The sequence below is a fragment of the Crotalus tigris genome, unplaced genomic scaffold, assembly GCF_016545835.1.
Source record: "Crotalus tigris isolate CLP2741 ecotype Arizona unplaced genomic scaffold, ASM1654583v1 scf7180000018544.1747854, whole genome shotgun sequence".
NCBI classification, from domain to species: Eukaryota; Metazoa; Chordata; class Lepidosauria; order Squamata; family Viperidae; genus Crotalus; species Crotalus tigris.
This window is the reverse complement of record NW_024097068.1, coordinates 550,906-569,133: the sequence shown is the minus strand read 5'-3', so window position 1 is coordinate 569,133 and position 18,228 is coordinate 550,906. Positions and strand designations below refer to the sequence as shown.

The window sequence follows — 18,228 nt, the reverse complement described above, 5'->3', positions numbered from 1 at the left end:
ACAGGCTTTTCAAGCATAAAGTTCTGTTTTGTTTTTACTTGTCCCAAAGTCCACCAAATGGCACCAGGCATTTTAAAAAAAAGACACATGCATGTTGCTAAAGTTAATTAAGACTAACTAAAAAGTGAGAAATTCATGCCAGTAGCTGGAATCAAGATCACAAGTGACCAGTGGTGGGATTCAGCCAGTTCACACCACTTCGGCAGTTCACACCACTTTGGTGGCTAATTTTTTATTTCCCAGGCCCAGAATGGACTTCCGGAAGCGGCATCCACACAGAGAACCGGTTGCTCACATATTTGAATCCCACCACTGCAAGTGACTCAATTAAAAACCCATTACTGGTTTTCTTCCAACCATTGTTGTTTAGCCATCAATTTTAGAAAAAGGCACTACTGCTTTTGTTCAAGGACTTTGAACCTCTGTAAATCATTCAAACCCTCCTCCATAGCATCCCTAGAAAATGGCTATCCAGATTAAGTAAATATTTGCAATGGAGAATACACCCATTTCCCCCAAAATTTCTGGCACACAATTTAATATTTCATATGCCTAGAAACATTCTCATGATGTTAACTCAAATCTGTTTCTGGCAATTTCCACTGATTGGTTCTTATCTTGCTCAAGGGAGAACAGTTCCATTTCATCCTCTACAACAGTATTTCACAACCTTGGGCACTTTTAAGATATGAGGACTTCAACTCCCAGAATTCTCCAACTGACATGGCTGGCTGGGGAATTCTGGCAGCTGAAGGCCATACAACTTAAAGTTCCCAAACAATGAACTTATACCCATCAATACAACCACTCCACTACTCTCTCACTATTTGAATGTGTATCTGAGCCATATGTTGATTCTTGAAGATTGCCCAGGCTTAAGGTGACCAACTTTTTTACAACAAAAAGGAGGACACAAATAAATTGAAGAAAAAATATCGTAAATAAAAGAAACATTGTATTTATTACAACAATAATACAGAATACACTATAATATGATAAATGCATAATAAAAACCATTCGTAACAATAACATTTTATATTGTAATTATGCTTACATGCCTATTAATTATTTAAATGAGTACTTTTCCATTGAATGAATATTTTTTGTCAATGTATTATCTTCTAACAATATATTGGAAATATCTGAACAAGAAATATCCTTCATATTGAATTTTACGGCAAGTGCTGCAGCTAGAGTATCAACATTCAATCTCGATTTCTCACTTGTCCAAAAATCTACACGGCTGGATTGTGCAGGGGTGGGCAGTGGAGGCAGGTGTTGTAAGCCAGGTGCTCCAGGACAGCCACGTAGGTGCGCAGGGTGAGGTGGTGGCAGCGCAGGTCAGCACTGCGTAGACCATCAGCTGGCGCAGCCCATGGAAGGTCAATTGCCTGCCACGCCCCCACCCACAGCTGCCCCGCCAGCACCGCTGCCCTGCTGTGGAGAGACAGCCCTGCAGCTTTCAAAGCACCAGCCGAGCCAGCTCTGGCCCTGCAACTGCCCCCCAGCACCACCGCCTACCCTCTGCATCCCTGTATAGAACCGAACAGGGAAGATCAAGAGAAACTTACCGCTCCAGTCTCCTCCAGCTATCTGTGGAACTAAGTAGGAGATTGTGTAGTTGGGTAGCAGTGAGAGGTGCAAAGTTCCTGCAACTTGCACGTGCAAAGTTTGCCGCCCGGGTGTTTTGGCGCACTCAGCAGCAATTCCTATTGGCTTTCTAAAGGGGGAGTAGCACAGCTCAGGCAAAAGTTGAAAAAAAACATCAAAAAAAAAGGTCCCAGAACGCCTTCTGAGCATTCTACAAGGAAAAAAAACCTCTGCAGATAAGTCTTCAAATATAGAAAAAGAGGACATTTAGGAGGACATTTTCGAGGGAGGACAGAACTCACAAAAGGAGGATGGTATATGGAAAAGGAGGACATTTAGGAGGACACTTTTTGAGGGAGGATAGAACTCAAAAAAGGAGGACTGTCCTCCCAAAAGGAGGACGGTTGGTCACCTTACCCAGGCTACTACTTGCAGTTTGGGCAAGATTTTGGAAGTGGTTAGGCCTTCCCTTCTTAGAACTGAGAAAAATTGACATCCTAGAGCTGAGAAGCATTGATGCAATTGTGTTTGTGCCTGAAGTGGGAGTAGAACTCACAGTTTCTTACTTTCTAGCCTGATGGCTTTAAAGTGCTGCATCAAAGTGTTTTCCTTTAAGAATAATTATTTTCATCCCCAAGAAAATGTCCTCTTTGTGGCCAAGAGGACTGGGAGTTACAGTCTTAGCAAATCTGAGGACAACAGATTGCCAGGCTGACTTATTCAGATACATAATCATACTTCACAATGGGTTTTAGATCCCTTATAAAATAAGTTTTATTTTTAAACACAGTTATGGTTGGTTGCATCAAACAGGCAGGAATGAGCAGCTAATGAATCTTGCAGTATCAAACTGACCCCCTTTTTCTTTGTGAAAGATTAAAATAACTGCCTTTGTGTTCCCGTAAAATACATTTTACTTTCTTTATCAGTCTAGATTTTCATGGAATAGAATGTAGCCACCTGGGGGCAGAGAAATGGGCAGAAATTGGAGGCAGCTTCCAGTTTTGTTTTGTTTTTTAAATATGGAATTAACTCACTGATATGTTAAACTTTGGCAGGAGAAAAAAAGTCAGAGGAACAAATACCGTTGGGGCAGAGTGTTCCACCCACTCTGAGTCAACATGGGTTTTTCTTTTAATTATCCAAGGTGATGTGACTCACTTGAAGAAAAGAAGGAAGAAAGAGATTAACAAATTTCCTAGGAACACCATTTGCTAATTTATCACAAAAAGAAGTTAGTGTATAAGAGGGACCTGCAAGATCTAACAGAAGTCTATCTAGTCTAGCATCCGGTTTTTGGAACAGTTAATTCAGTGCCAGTATAAAAAGACTGTGTCCTGGGATGAGGCATTGAATATCAGGATTTCATCAGAAGCACAAATTGAGTTTCCTGATATCACAATGCAACTCCACAGAAGCATCTGCAGGATCCTTCCAAAGCAAACTCTCCCCCTTTTGTATGATGGATATTAAAAAGGGACAGAGTGATGCTCCAACTCCAGAATAATTTTAGGTAGCTTTTAAAAGTGTAAAAACAAGACAAAGACTAAGAATGTCTGGACAGAATACACTAGATATACTGCAAAACACAACCGAGAATACAAGGTTGCTTTTGTTACATGTTCCTGCTAAGTCCCCTTGCAGGGTGCTCTGTCCACTCCTTACATATGTGCATGCAGTGTTTCTGTGTATGTATCACAGGACCAGAGTTTGTATCTTGTGTACAATGCTGCTATTCAATGAAGGGGCTGGCTTAAAATATGGTTTCTTAAAAAAAGACTGAACCAACTACAGCGATCAAGTAATGTAGGCAGTGGTGGGATTCAAATATATGAACAACCGGTTCTCTATGTGGATGCTGCTTCTGGAAGTCCATTCTGGGCCTGGGCAACAAAAAATTAGCTACCAGTTCTGCTAAACTGATGCAAACCAGCTGAATCCCAGCACTGAATGTAAAGTTATGTCCTGAAAAGAACTGAGAGGAAGGAAAGAGGTAGGATGGTGAACAGTCATACATGGAGAGATCATAAGTGAAGTAGCATCAAAGGAGCCATTCTCTTTCTCTCTTTCTACTATTTCCTAAGCCAGCAAAGGTGATAGAAGATATCACTCTCCCCTTCTTTCTTTCAATTTCTCCTTTTATCCATTGCAAGATTTTCCTGCTTGTTTCTGCATCCATCCAATGTCACTTGAAGAAACTGCCTCCAATCCTTTCCTTAAAGCAAAGAAGGGCAGACTTGATGTTATCATTTCTTCAATAGTGCTTAATGGGGAACTCTGTAATGGGATGCCATATCCTGTTTATTATCTACATGAAATTATTGGAAGAAGCCGCCAAGGTCCTTTTCCAAAAGACAACTGGAATTTCTTGGTTTGTTCTTTGAAAATGTTTTGCTTCTCATCCAAGAAGTTTCTTTAGTTCTTCAGAAGTAAAACGTTTTCAAAGAAAAAAACCAAAAAAGTCCAGCTGTCTTTTGAAAAAAGGACCTTTGGGACAACCATGACCTGGATGATTGAGAATCTCCATAGATATTGAAAGAAGTCATCTGCCAGTTCAGGATGTGGTATCATTAATATCCAGATAATACCCAATTGTATATCTCTACCACTGGCCAAGAAACTCCAAATAACTCTGCCTTGATTTGTCTAGTATAAGATAGAACAGAGAGAAATTTGGACATGCTTTCCAGATCCTGTTATTATACCCTAGAAAAATAAACTGGAATCCCTGTGGTATCTGTTTCTTGATCTGGCCAAGCTTGAAGGGCTGATGTCATCTTAAGAGCCTGGCAGAGTTTCTTTTTGTTCCATCTTATACCAAACAAGTCAAGGCAGGTTTGTTTGGAGTTTCTTGTTTCCATCTCTGGATTGCATAATTGCTTCTCCACATCCCTCCTGAATAGCCCATTACTTTCTACCCATTTTAATGGCTCTTTCGTACCTTTCCCCAAGTCTATATTTTTTTTACAGGCAGAACTTCTCAAGTGGTGTGTGAGGACTGCAAGTGGATCTGTATTGGTTTGCAAGTGAGGCTCAGACTCAATTATTAATTTGGAGTGGCTTTTCATTCAAAAGCCTCCTGATTCTGGATAAGTAGCAACTTGGGTTCTCAGTATCAAATGTGGACTTACAGTTTGGGTCTCTCTGGATTCACAACTGTTGCTGGAAGAAAAACATGTTCAGGAGGCCCTTTACTTAACTCTGGCAAATGCACTAGCAAGCTTATCTTGAGCTGAAGGTACCCAGGAAGATCATTCATGCCCTTGCATCTTTCATCTAGATTATTATAATTTGCTTTATGTAAAGCTGCCCTTGAAGACTATCCAACCACCAGCCTGCATTCTTAGGGATAGTGTTGTTACTGACATATGGTATCTCTGCTATAGGAACTGGACCAGTTGGCAAGGTACTGCCCTTTAACTATAATGATTGAAGATCTGGATATTTGCAAGACTGTCTTTCCCAGATAGATTCTCCCTACCCCAACCAAATGTACATAGTATGATAAAAATCTGCAGTCCAATGGTCCAGGTCTCTGAAGTCAATACTGACTCAAAGACAAAGAAACAGGGGCATTGCCCAATGGAAAATCATATAGCTGAGCCAGGGCTTAGTTTCCCTGAGTAAGTGTGGGTTAAGGGGGTTTAACTTGGGCCAAGAATTTTTCTGCAATACCATTCTTGTGGCTTTTTGAAGACTTGATAAGGCCTGTTTGTTTGAAAAAGTCTCAGGATCCTTGCTGAAGCTAGGATAGCTTGCTTCAATTCATACAGCCTCCTGAAGATTTGTTAAGACTTAGATATTTCAAAGGAAATTTTATGGGTTATTTTATATAAACTCTTATTTATGTATTATGCATTGAATATACTATTTTTTATTAATATTGCATTGGTAAATGGTTGCTGTGTTGGTTCCTCCCCCTATGGTCACATGACCACTTTTAGATGCATTATGGATGTTTGCAGCATCCTGCAGCACATGCCCTCATTTTGCAATGGTTTTGGTGAAAACCAGCACTACTTCCAGTTTTCAACAAAATGCCCCCATACTGAACAATGGGTTCACTTAACAATCATAGCATTTGCTTAATAACCAGACAGTACATATATAAATCTTATAAATAAACAAATTCCAGAACATTTCCTGCTTTCAGAAATGCTCAGAAATGTTCTACAAATGCAACCAATATTTCTGGAAGTCCAACAACAACTGCTCTGGACACGTATACTGAGAAGACGCCTATAAGTTATACAGAAATACATTTTGCTCTTCAGATTGCTCATATCTGGCCAAGCTGGACTCCACACTGAGAGTCAAATATGTTGAGAATATTGAGACTGGCATGCATCCAATTTTAATGGATGTTTCTTTTTGTTTAGTCTCATGTTTTTAGACCTGTAATTATCTTAGTTTATAAAAGGTGATTAAATTGCAGAGATTATAATTCATTCTTTGAAGGAGGATTATATTTCATTTCCACTGAAGGAAGTAATTATAAATTCTTTATTTTAAAACCTTTCACTGTCTCCTGATGACTAGACAACTATTGAACCACTTATTTATTTGTCTATGGCCCACCTTTCTATTGAAATGAATTCTCAAGATGGCTTCAAATTTCCTTTTCCTGAATGGTTCTTGAAACTCCAGATTTATTGGATGAGGCTGATTATTTGAATCTTTATCAATCTAAATTTACATTAATTATCAGTCAGTTTTGGCTTTCTTTGCAGATAACCTACATTGTGATTAGATATATGCTTCTCAACTGTATTTATAACATCAGCTAGAGAATAATAGAATAACAGAAAAACAGAGTTGAAGGGGACCTTGGAGATATTCTAGTCCAACCCCCTGCTCAGTCAGGAAACCCTATACCATTTCAGACAAATGGTTGTCCAATCTCTTCTTTAAAACCTCCAATGATGGAGCACCAACAATCTCTGGAGGTAAGTCATTCCACTGATTAGTTGTTCTATCAGGAAATTTCTCCTTAGTTCTAGGTTGGTTCTCTCCTTGATTAGTTTTCATCCATTCTTCTTGTCCTGCCTTCAAGTGCTTTAGTAAATAGGTTGACCTCCTCCTCTTGATGGCAGCTCCTTAGCTATTAGAACAGTGCTTATGTCTCCCCTAGTCCTTTTTGTCATTAAACTAGACATACCCAATTTCCTCAATTGTTCTTCACATGTTTTAGATTCCACTCCTCTAATCATCTTGTTCTTCTCTGTACTCTTTCTAGAGTCTCAACGTCTTTTTTATATCATGGAGACCAAAACTGGATACAATATTCCAGGTGTGTTCTAACCATGGCACTATAAAGTGGTATTAACACTTCACATGATCTTGATTATATCTCTTTATTAATACATCCTAGGACTGTGTTGGCTTTTTTGATAGCTGCAGCACAATGCTGGTTCATATTTAAGTAATTGTCCACTAGGATTCCAAGATCCCTCTCACAGTTACTACTATTTATAATATTCTGTATCTGTGCATTTAGTTTTTCTTGTCTAAATGTAGAATCTTATTTTTCTCACCATTGAATTTCATTTTGTCAGATAGGGACCAGTGTTCAAGTTTATCAAGATCCTTCTGTTCTTGAGCCTGTCTTCTTGAGTATTGGCTATTCCTACCAGCTTGGTCTCGTCTGCAAATTTGATGAGTTCCCCATCTAACCCCTCATGCAAATAATTGATGAAGATACTGAACTATATTTTTCAAAGATCCTGGAGCACAGGTGAACTACCAGAGGACTGGAAAAGAGCTGATATAGTTCCCATCTATAAAAAAGGGAGAAAAAATGGACCAGGAAATTACAGACTTATTGGCCTGACCTCAATACCTGGGAAGATCCTGGAAATCAAACAACGAATCAACGAACACCTAGAGACAAACAAAGTCATTACTAAAAGCCAACATGGGTTTGTCAAAAATAGATCATGCCAGACAAATCTTATTGCATTCTTTGACCAAGTGATAAAATTAGTGGATCAGAGGAATGCTGTGGACATAATTTACTTGAACTTCAGTAAGGCATTTGATAAAGTAGATCACAACCTACTACTTGACAAGATAGAAAAATGTGGGGTAGAAAGCACTACCACCAGATGGATCCGTAGCTGGCTGACCGGCCATACTCAGCCTGTGGTCTTCAATGGAACTGCACCTAAATGGAGGGAAGTGTGTAATGGGGTGCCCCAGGGCTCTGTTCTGGGCCCAGTGCTCTTCAACATCTATATCAACAATTTGGACGAGGGGATAGATAGGGAACTCATCAAATTTGCGGATGACACCAAGCTTGCAGGAATAGCCAACACTCCAGAAGACAGGCTTAAGATACAAGAGGACCTGGACAGACTTGAACACTGGACGCTATCTAACAAAATGAAATTCAATGGTGAAAAAAGCAAGGTTCTACATTTAGGCAAGAAAAACCAAACGCACAGGTATAGTCTAGGGGATACCTTGCTCAATAATAGTAACTGTGAGAGGGACCTTGGAGTCCTAGTGGACAATCACCTAAATATGAGCTAGCAGTGTACTGCAGCTACCAAAAAGGCCAACAAAGTGCTAGGCTGCATTAACAGAGGGATAAAATCAAGATCACGTGAAGTGTTAATACCACTTTACAATGCCTTGGTAAGGCCACACTTGAAATACTGCATCCAGTTTTGGTCACCGCGATGTAAAAAAGATGTTGAGACTCTAGAAAGAGTACAGAGAAGAGCAACAAAGATGATTAGGGGACTGGAGGCTAAAGCATATAAGGAATGGCTGCTGGAATTGGGTATGTCTAGTTTAATGAAGAGAAGGACGAGGGGGGACATGATAGCAGTGTTCCAATATCTCAGGGGCTGCCACAAAGAAGAGGAGGTCAAGCTATTTTCCAAGGTGCCTGAAGATAGGACAAGAAGCAACGGGTGGAAATTAAGTAAGGAAAGAAGCAACCTAGAACTAAGGAGAAACTTCCTGACAGTTAGAACAATTAACCAGTGGAACAACCTGCCTCCAGAAGCGGTGAATGCTCCAACACTGGAAGTTTTTAAGAAGAGACTGAACAGCCATTTGTCCGAAATGGTAATAGGGTTTCCTGCCTGAGCAGGGGGTTGGACTAGATGACCTCCAAGGTCCCTTCCAACTTTACTATTATTATTATTATTATTATTATTATTATTATTATTAGTAGTAGTAGTAGTAGTAGTAGTAGTAGTAGTACTGGGCTAAGACAGAGCCTTAGGATACCCTGCTGTATATTTGTCTCCATGTATATGCAGTTCCATTGAGGAGTACCCATTGAATGCAGTTGGTCATCCAGTTACGAATCTATCTGGTGGTGATGTTGCGTAACCCAGATGCTGAACTTAGATGGAGGCAACATTTTATGGTGGTTTCAATCATATTCAGAGAATGTTTCCAGAATAGGATTGCTGGGTATATATTACTCAGAACTATCTCTTCTAATACATATGGGTTCATCTACATAGATTCAATGAAGAATTCATCCACAATTTTTGGGTTCAGTTATATCACTAACTAACAATCTGGTATTGGTCTCTCCATATGCCATCCTTAGTTAAGAATGCAAACCAGTATCTGCATTTCCTGTGCCGGTTGAGGAAAGCACCTCTTTCTTCTTCTGTCCTGGCCACTTTTTACAGAGGCACGATTGAAAGCATTTTAACAAACTGCATCATTGTCTGGTTTGGTGGCAGCACTGTCTCAGCTAGAAAGTCCACACAAAGAATGGTAAGGACAGCTGAAAAGATCATAGGAAGCTCGCTTCCTGGTATTCAGGATGCTGCTTATAAGTGGTATTGCTTAGAGCTCAAAGCATTGTTAGAGACCTCACACATCCACTTTACGGTCTGTTTCTGTTGCTCCCATCTAAGATGAGGTTTCAAAGTATTTTTATTAGGACTACCTGATTCTGTAATAGCTTTGTTTCCTAGGCCATCCGTCTGGTAAACTCACAAGATTTGTTTTTCTTGCCATGCACATGTATACATAACCCAAACTAGACTGCTATTTCTCTGTGTCATATAATATATGTGGATATGTGCATTATTCTGTATTTATTTATTTTTGTCATATTTATGTAGTGTATATCGGAAGTGATGACCCTTTGAGAGCTGAATGCAACAAAATTTTATTTTAATGCAAGCCAATTAATGTACATTTAAAGCGACAATAAAGTTATTATTCTGTTCTTATTCTATTCTAGGTGTATATCTATATTTGAGATACTGAAGGTCCTAAACCACTGTTGAATACAACATTAAAATGAATCTGAGGAAAAATAAATTGCAACTGAATTGAGATAAGACAGAGGCCCTATTGATCAGTAGACAAGCTAGCCTGTGATGGTGAATACAATGTCATCTGGATGGGATAGCAGTTCAGCTGAAGAAGTAGGTATATAGACTGGGGTGAGAGAATGGTCATATGAAATATGGGATTGCTCTTTGAAGTGTAGATGATGGGGGAAGGGAGTTTGTCTAGTTTGGTTGGTATGTCAATATCCTTCCTGAGGTAAAAGATCAGATTGTACTAAGTCATGCTGTAATTATGTAGCATCTGATTTACAATAATGAACTCCATATAGAGCTCTAATTATTCAGAATTAATATAAAATGTACTTTCACATGATGTTTACTTTAAGACCATTTAATATTTTTTTATCACATATGCTGCTTTTAACTTGTTTCCAGCTGAAGGGGCCTATTTTTACTGACAGAGCCTAAATAGGTCAGGGCCAAGATAACAGAAATACTAATATAATTTGCACTTGTGAGTGGAAATTCACTATGTATGTCCCATCATCCAGATAAATTTACAAGGACGTTTTTCTTACAACGTTTGTATTATAGCACTGAAGTTATAAAAGCCCTCATTTTACTGCACTTTGGGCAGATAATATAGATAGTCCTCCACTCATTACCACAATTGAGCCCAAAATTTCTGTTGCTAAGCAAGATTTGTGAATCACTGCAATTGTTAAAATTAGTGACATGGTTGTTAAGTGAATCTGGCTTCCCTATTGACTGTCAGAAGGTCTCAAAAAATGACTTTATGACCCCGGGACACTGCAACCATCATAAATACATACCAATTGTCAAGTACCCAAATTTGATTACATGACCATGCCGATGCTGCAAGGGTCTTAGTGTGAAAACTGGTCATAAATTATTTTTTTTCAGTGCTATTTTAACTTTGAATGGTCACTAAATAAATGATTATAAGTCAAGGATAACATATAAACACAATATTTTTCCTCAGTATAATCTTCTGAAATTATAAACATTCTAGTGTCTTATTTTATTTTTATAGTTGTAATTACAATTATGAATATGTTACTTTACTTTATTGTCATACTGGTTTTAGTTCTGAGCACATTAGGTAGAAGAGTGATATATACTGGATAGCATATTTGGCAGGAGGGGGGCACGTCTGAAAAATAAAAGGTAACACACTGCTTTATTGTTGCATTTGGTCTTCTAGAAATTCCAAGTGTGATATAATAAACAAAAAACTCTCTACAGATAATGAGAAATTTATGCTTGTGAGGGAAATGAACAGAAAATTGTTTTCTTTCCTTCTTCCTTCATCAGAAATTTAGATAAGATTCTCACTCTTCTTTCATATTTCAAATTCATTGCTATATTTCTGTTTGTTCATTTTTCTTTGTGTGAAAAGATTTATGCTTTCCTGCCTGCTTAAGGTATGAGCTATGAAGGACAGAATCTGCCTGGCTAATAGCCAACTCCACAATCAACACTTTCAGTTTTTCCATCACTCCTGGATATAAGCCTAGAGACACACCTAACAAAATCCAGGTGTGGTTGCCATGAGTTCACCTGACATAGGCGGGACAGGGCTATCATTAAAGGAATAGCAGCCTTGAGGCACTGAGATTTGTTCACACTTTCTTTTTGCCACACTTTGAAGGCTGAATTCATCAGAGAAAAGAGCAGCAGGTAATGGAGAAAATAATTTTCTTTTTCTTTTCTTTCTGCTTGCAATCTGCTTTCTCCTATGCTTCATAATGGTTTGTCACACTTCACTTTTGCATTTAATAGACTGCACACCATTTCTGTCCAGTAATGATATAAAATCAGGTTAAATTAATTGTAATCTGCTATATCCCTTATTTAAAGTGTTTGCTTTTGTTGTTTGGTAGGGGAAATCATATGATATCTTCTCTAAATTCAGAGATTTAAAAAGCACACTAAAATAAAGCTTATTATGTTTCTTCTTGAAAAAGATCCTGCATTACATCTATATTGAACAAAAGCAGTACATAAACACTGCTTTTACATTTATTAGACCTAGACATTTCCTGAATATGCAGGTGCCATTCACCTGGGGTCAGAGGAATCATTTTTTTTCTGGACAGTGCTTGTAAAACATCTGGATAACACTGATTCATAGGCATAAAAAAGTTAAGTGGGTTTCAATGTGTATGTTGAATATGCAAAGAGGAACCTTGCTAATGGACAAGTGAAATCTTCATATCAGTTCTATCTCTTGCAATGTGGGTTCCTTTAACATCATTTAGTGAGTGTTTAGCAATTTGTAGTGTCATCCAGCCATCACTGTAGTATTGCAAAGCCATTAGTGATACTCTATACTATCAGTTCTAATGAATAATATAAATTATATATATTGTTCTTTCACAGGATAACGTAAAGTCTTAGATGACACTTGCCCAGTTTGATTTTACCATATAGTCACTGATTCCCTTACTAAAGTAACAAAGGTAGAAATTGGAGTTTATCTTTTGTTTGTTTTAAAGCATTTTATTATTAGAATGTAATCAGTCCAATTCATTACAGTGGCGAATGATTTTTTCTTTAATCATAACTTCAAAATATTTTAGCACCAGTTAAAAGATCAGTTAAAAAAGTGATAAATGATGCTCTGCAAAGACATTGGTGAACAGATACCAATCAATAAATGGTCACACCGGTGAATTATACCCTTCCCTTTCCCTCATCATGCATCAACAGCAGAAGACTAGTTAGTTAGAGGGCAGAATTTATACAAACTTTTGATGATACTAAACAAAGTTTCTCTATGTTTGTACCTATCTCTATTTAACATACAATTCAATTGAGGAGAACATTTGTTCAGGTTCTAATTCTAGTCCAACCTTTTCAAACCGGGTGATTTTCCAAATACATTAGCATATGCATTCGGCACCAGGAGATGCTGAGAAATGAAGCCCGTCTGGAGGGACCATTTAAAGAAATTTGTATTGGTGGTTCCAACTTTCCCTTATTTCTCAGATAGCATAAAAGGAAGCTGGATTTCCGGGGGGGGGGGGGATGACTATCAGATTCCTGTGTGGCTCATCTTGCTGGAGAGGTGTGGCAGTGAAATTCAAGAATGTTAGTTACCACAGCTACCAAAACTTGTTTATGTTTTAATAGAAATAATAACGACGTATATTATCAAGGGTGTAGTTTAATTATATAAGCCTTAGACTTTCATATATTTGGGAATTCAAAGAATATTGAAGTATATGTGTGTGTTTGTGTAATTGAATACCAGCCTTCCTGCCTGTCTGTCTGCCTGCCTGCAGATAAAAAGATATTGAGCTAGATTAAGATAGTCCTGCCATTAAAAACAGTTCTGCCTCACTGGGATAATTTGGGTGGCGTAGCAAGGTATCAAATTATTATTATTTCATTTATTTGGCACCCTTAGATGATGTACTTAGAGGAAGTATCATTTGCTGGACCTCAACTAGTATGAATATGAACAAAAAGCCCTTGCATCTGAAAATACACATGAAGCGTATGAAAGTTAGGGATGCTGGCTGCCTATGTGTGTCTATCTAGTAGGTTTCATTGTGCAATTAAATGAAGAACATGTCACTAGAAGCATGACAATAAATATCACAGTATCTTCACTGAAATTACTCCATTTTCTCCACATGAATCACTAAAAGCCAGATAGTCAAACATTACAAGTTTAAGGTAATATGTAAGAATATGAACAAGAAAAAGTCTGCTCTCCCAACTCAGTCCCCCCATTGCAATATAGAGACAATATTGTCCTATTGTGGAGATTGTGGAGATATCTGTGTAATATAAGCTCCTTGCTTGCATTATGGAAACTGATCCAACCCATTCCCACCATGGCCCAGACTTCTTACTGTGGAGCTTGTCTGAAAGGGTAAAGGCCTGGTAAATTCTTAACTAGAAAAAAGTCATTTCTGCTCTCTTTCCAGCTGCTCTTGCCTTCTGTGTGTGGGAGGCAGAACAAGCACATTCATCCCAAAGGTGATCAGAATTTGGCCTTCCTTCATAATGCCTAAACCAGGTATCGTGACTTTGAAAACTGGGTATGCTTGATCATTTGGCACAATATATTTGCTTCTTTTTCACGCGGAAGGCCACATTCTTCTTGATTCCAGTCCAATAACTTATCCATTGCCCCAAAGGTTGTGAGGCCTTCCTTTCTCAGAAGCCATATCTGAATGGACCGAATGCCTAATTAATTGTGCTCACTTATAAAAACTTCAGAAACAAACTCAGTAGTCCCAAAATGAGATAACCTACAATTAGTGTTTTCCCTGCATAGCTCCTTCTCCCACGCAGGGAGGAAACATTTCCCAAGGACAAGAATTATCCATACTTTTGAAGAATGGTGGTTTTCTTTATTAGAGGTATTTTTATAAGTTTTATTTTTTTCTCAAGATATAAAATATAAAGATTTATTAGTGGTATTTTAATGAGAGTTGATAGCTAGCTCAGAATGTTTCATTATGCATTTAGCATGGGGCTGGACCACAATTTTGTGAAGTTGCAAAAGAGCCATTTCCCATCAATATCATTCTTCCCCCTCCTTTAAATAACCATTGACTTCCTTAAGCTTTATTTGCTGTGAAAAATAATACAAGAGTTTCCAAGTAATAATAATTTTTGCTCATTCCTCTTGACCCTTCTATATAAAAAACATTAACCTGGAATTTATAACATGTTAACTAATAAATGTAATCTTTTTCCAAAATCAAGCTTGGACAGATCAATACAGTGTTTTGGCTCTCATTCAGTCTTCTTCTGGAATATTTTTTACTTCCCAGTCTAGCCTAGAGTCTTGGGGTGATCTACTGGCTAAATACAAACTACATCTAGATCTGCTTAGCTTTTTCAAGAACAGCCAAGGACAGTTAAATGCTGCCATCTCTATTCTATTGCTAGGATATGATCAAAATTCTCAGGCAGTGTAGTCTGTAGCAAGCTATTGCATGCAACTCTATACATAAAGCAGATGATCAATTGTTGAGGGGCTTGTGGGAGGGGGCAAGAATGAATAAATTGGTAAGGAGCAAGTTTAAAAGTTTGGTCCTTTCCCACCATCACCTGAACTCTTCCCTGTTTATCACTACATATGTAAAAAGGCATGAGGATTATGGATGGCCCTGAAAATGTACAGACTAGCTTTTCAGAGGAAGAGAACAAAAAGGAATTGTTTGTTCATGGCCAATTGTTATATAATTCTTAGAACATCATGTTCTGGCTATTTCTCAAAACTTTACATTTACCTCATCCATCAGCCCTCAAAGCAGTTAGTCAACTATTACTAGTCATAACATGTCTATCAAGAGCTTTTCCACCATAGAGGAATGATACCCAGTCCATCACCAATTTGTCTGCTTCTGAAGAATATGCTTAAGTATTTGATTTTTAAAAACCTAAATATCATCATTAGATTTCTCTGACATTATAATGGAGATATGACAAAGACCAAGGGGCAAAGCAATAAAGAAATAATGCATAGTATGGAAATTGATTATGGTAATTATGACCAATTTTGTATATTGATGCCTCAGCCTTATTTTTTCTGTGCTGCTTCTGCATTTCTAAAAATATTTTTCCTTCTATGAGTATTATTTTATTAGCTTTCCATATCTATTTTTTGATTACATGACTATTATACAATCTCTGAGGTTTAAAGTTTAAATTTTGTTATGTCCAGGCCTATCCTAATTTCTCTAGCACCTAACTTTTGCCCTTTGGGATTTCCTTGAGTTTTGATTATCAATGTTACTTAATGTCTTTGAGATACAGCTGTTCTATTGACTACAGACAATTCCCCCTTGAAGTCATGATATAATAATTAAGAGATTTTTTTGTCTATAATAAAAGAAAACAGCTGCTTGTTTCCTTATTTCCATTTTTCTTAGGAACTTATAGAGATGAAATAACTATAAAAACAAAAGCAATATAAAACATAAAACAGCAGTGTTTAAAAGCCAAAGTAAATAAATTTTGAGCATTTATCTTATTTTGAGAATTGAAAAAAAAAATCCTCCTAAATCTTGTAACTTCTCTCAGGCATATACTTTTAGTAAGTGACCATAAGATAGAATTCCAATAGTAGTTTATTCCATAATACTAGCCATGATAGGAATAAAGTAAAATAAAGTAAAAATTTTCGTTAATGATCAGTGGATCCATGGCAGGACTTGCAAGCAATGAGATGCCTCACCTAACAGCAGGGAGTGGATTGTAGGGAACAGAGAGTCCCCTACATAACTTGGACCTAAGCCATATAAGAGTTCATACAGTATTGTGAGCATCCTGAATTGGACTGGAAGGCAACCAATTATGAAGCTGTTTCAATACAGGGGCAATGTAGGACCCCCAAAAAACACTATTTATCAAATGTAATGCAGTATTCCTGGCTGATTGCCATTTCCAGAGTATCTTCAAGTGCCACCCTATGAAGCGTGTATTTCCATAGATCTACCCTACAAATAGCAGTGCATGAGTTCCTAGAGTGAGGTTTCTGTCTGTCAGGTAAAGAAATCTGAAAGCTGGTAAAAGGCTTTACCTTTGAAAGTATGTGGCTGTCCAGTATCAGCTCTATTCCATAAAATGAAGTGTAATTCCATAGTGAACAGACTTATCTGTCAAATTGCATACCAATTCCCAGAGACAATCCTAATTTTAGGAAGTTGTTCACCTAGTGCTAAAATGTGTCTTTCCCTCTTCCCCCTCCCTTCTCTGAAACTAAAGTGCACTTCTTTCTTTCTTTTTTAAGGTCCTATGCATATGGGACTTCTCGATAAATGAATCAGGATCCAACTAAAGTTTACAGGTATTGGCAAAATTGGAATCAAACACAACATAAAGACAGGAAGATTTAATAGCTTCAGGATGTCAAAAGTCATCCCAAATCATGTGGTACGGGTTGGGCAGACAGTGTGTATTTCACCCAAAGAGGAACATGCCTGCTTGCAGCACCCAAACGATGGTTTGTCCTGTCACACATTGCCAATGCAGTGTTTTTATTATACAGTGGAAGGCTGGGACAGGGAGAACTTGTTGGCTCAAACCCAAGAATGTTCACTACCTAATAAATCTGTTAAATCTACTGTAATAGTCACACCCATGCCCTCTCAAGATTGTGAGGACAAACAGCAGGAACAGCCAAAGGGGTCAAATGAAGACAGCTATCCAGCCTCTCCTACTTTGGATATATCTATTGAGAATTTGAACCGCTTAATCTTGGAAATTGATCCAACTTTCAAGCCACTCCAACAGCCGAACCAGGCAGACAGTCCCTCCCAAATTGTTCCACAAAGCAACACCAGTGCAGTAGCAAAGCATGAACCTGATACATCAGGTAAGGTATGAAATCCCTCAAACCAAAAGAGATTCCTCTAAAAGTAATTCCTTTTCCCATCATGTAGAGATTTTAGACCTGGAGAATTGAAATTGAGTGCAGAAAATTCAGAAAGCTGCACTACTTGTTCTTAAGCTCTGAAAATTTATATAAACAATCAAGACCAGTTCCTAGAGGGTGGAGTGGAAGCCTCTCAAAAACACTGCCATGAATGTGCCATTTCTTGCATTTAAAAATGTGTGTAGAAATGACCCTGCAAGAAAGGGTGATTCGGGGGCTCTTAGATGCCACTAATAAAAAGACATCAAAACATATATGTTTTTTCACTCTTAATGGATTTTGTCTGAAAAGGAAAATTATGGCAGATAGATGGGGGGGATTACAAGTTGAGACTTTGTGGCTTTGGCAACCCATTGAATTCTATAGCTAACGTCTGGCGATCATCTAGTAAACATTATTCTATCAAAGACTATACAGGAAGAACTCAAACTCTGTTATCCTTCCTCTAGTCATTTAATGAGACATAGAATGACTATTCAGTCATATGCTAGCAATCTTTTAACCCATTAGCTGCCACAAAGCTGTCTGGATGCTATCTCTGCCTACTTCCTGCCTTTTTTATTATTTTACCATGAAAATGGAGATCGGCAATGGTGTTTTTAGGGTTGCCAAAATTATATTAGACAGGCATAGGGAAGGGATCTCTTTGTTCCCTTTTCACTCTCCCATATCATGTCACCATAAAAAGAGAGCAGGGTATCCATAGGTGGGTCAACATTTCACAATGCTGTGAAACCCCAACCCTTTCTATGGGTGTCCTGTCTATGAAGGAGATGAAAAGGCTCAATTCACTTGACGTTTTTTTCTTTCCCAGCAGATGTCCCTGATAGTGGGAGGGGGGTGAAATCTACTAAGGAAACAAAGACAAGAGTTTCTTTTTTGGCTATCTGTTTTGGAAATAAGAAAAGTCAGCTTAATCTCAGTAAAGGACTTGACTCAACAGGG

The 18,228-nt window shown here is 38.0% G+C and overlaps 1 protein-coding gene across 2 annotated transcripts in view; it reads left to right on the top strand.

The window, feature by feature from the left end:
* The first annotated feature begins 11,350 nt into the window (after positions 1-11,350).
* TNS4 (tensin 4) overlaps positions 11,351-18,228 on the top strand; it is a 63,209-nt gene continuing 56,331 nt past the window's right edge. Inside the window, exons 1-3 of one of the 2 annotated variants that reach the window (XM_039353986.1) lie at positions 11,351-11,561; positions 13,820-13,911; positions 16,639-17,223. In XM_039353986.1, coding sequence (XP_039209920.1) covers positions 16,755-17,223 — 469 coding nt within the window. In that variant the 5' untranslated portion in view covers positions 11,351-11,561; positions 13,820-13,911; positions 16,639-16,754. The remainder of the gene's footprint in view (positions 11,562-13,819; positions 13,912-16,638; positions 17,224-18,228) is intronic. The other variant, XM_039353985.1, reaches the window with a different exon arrangement.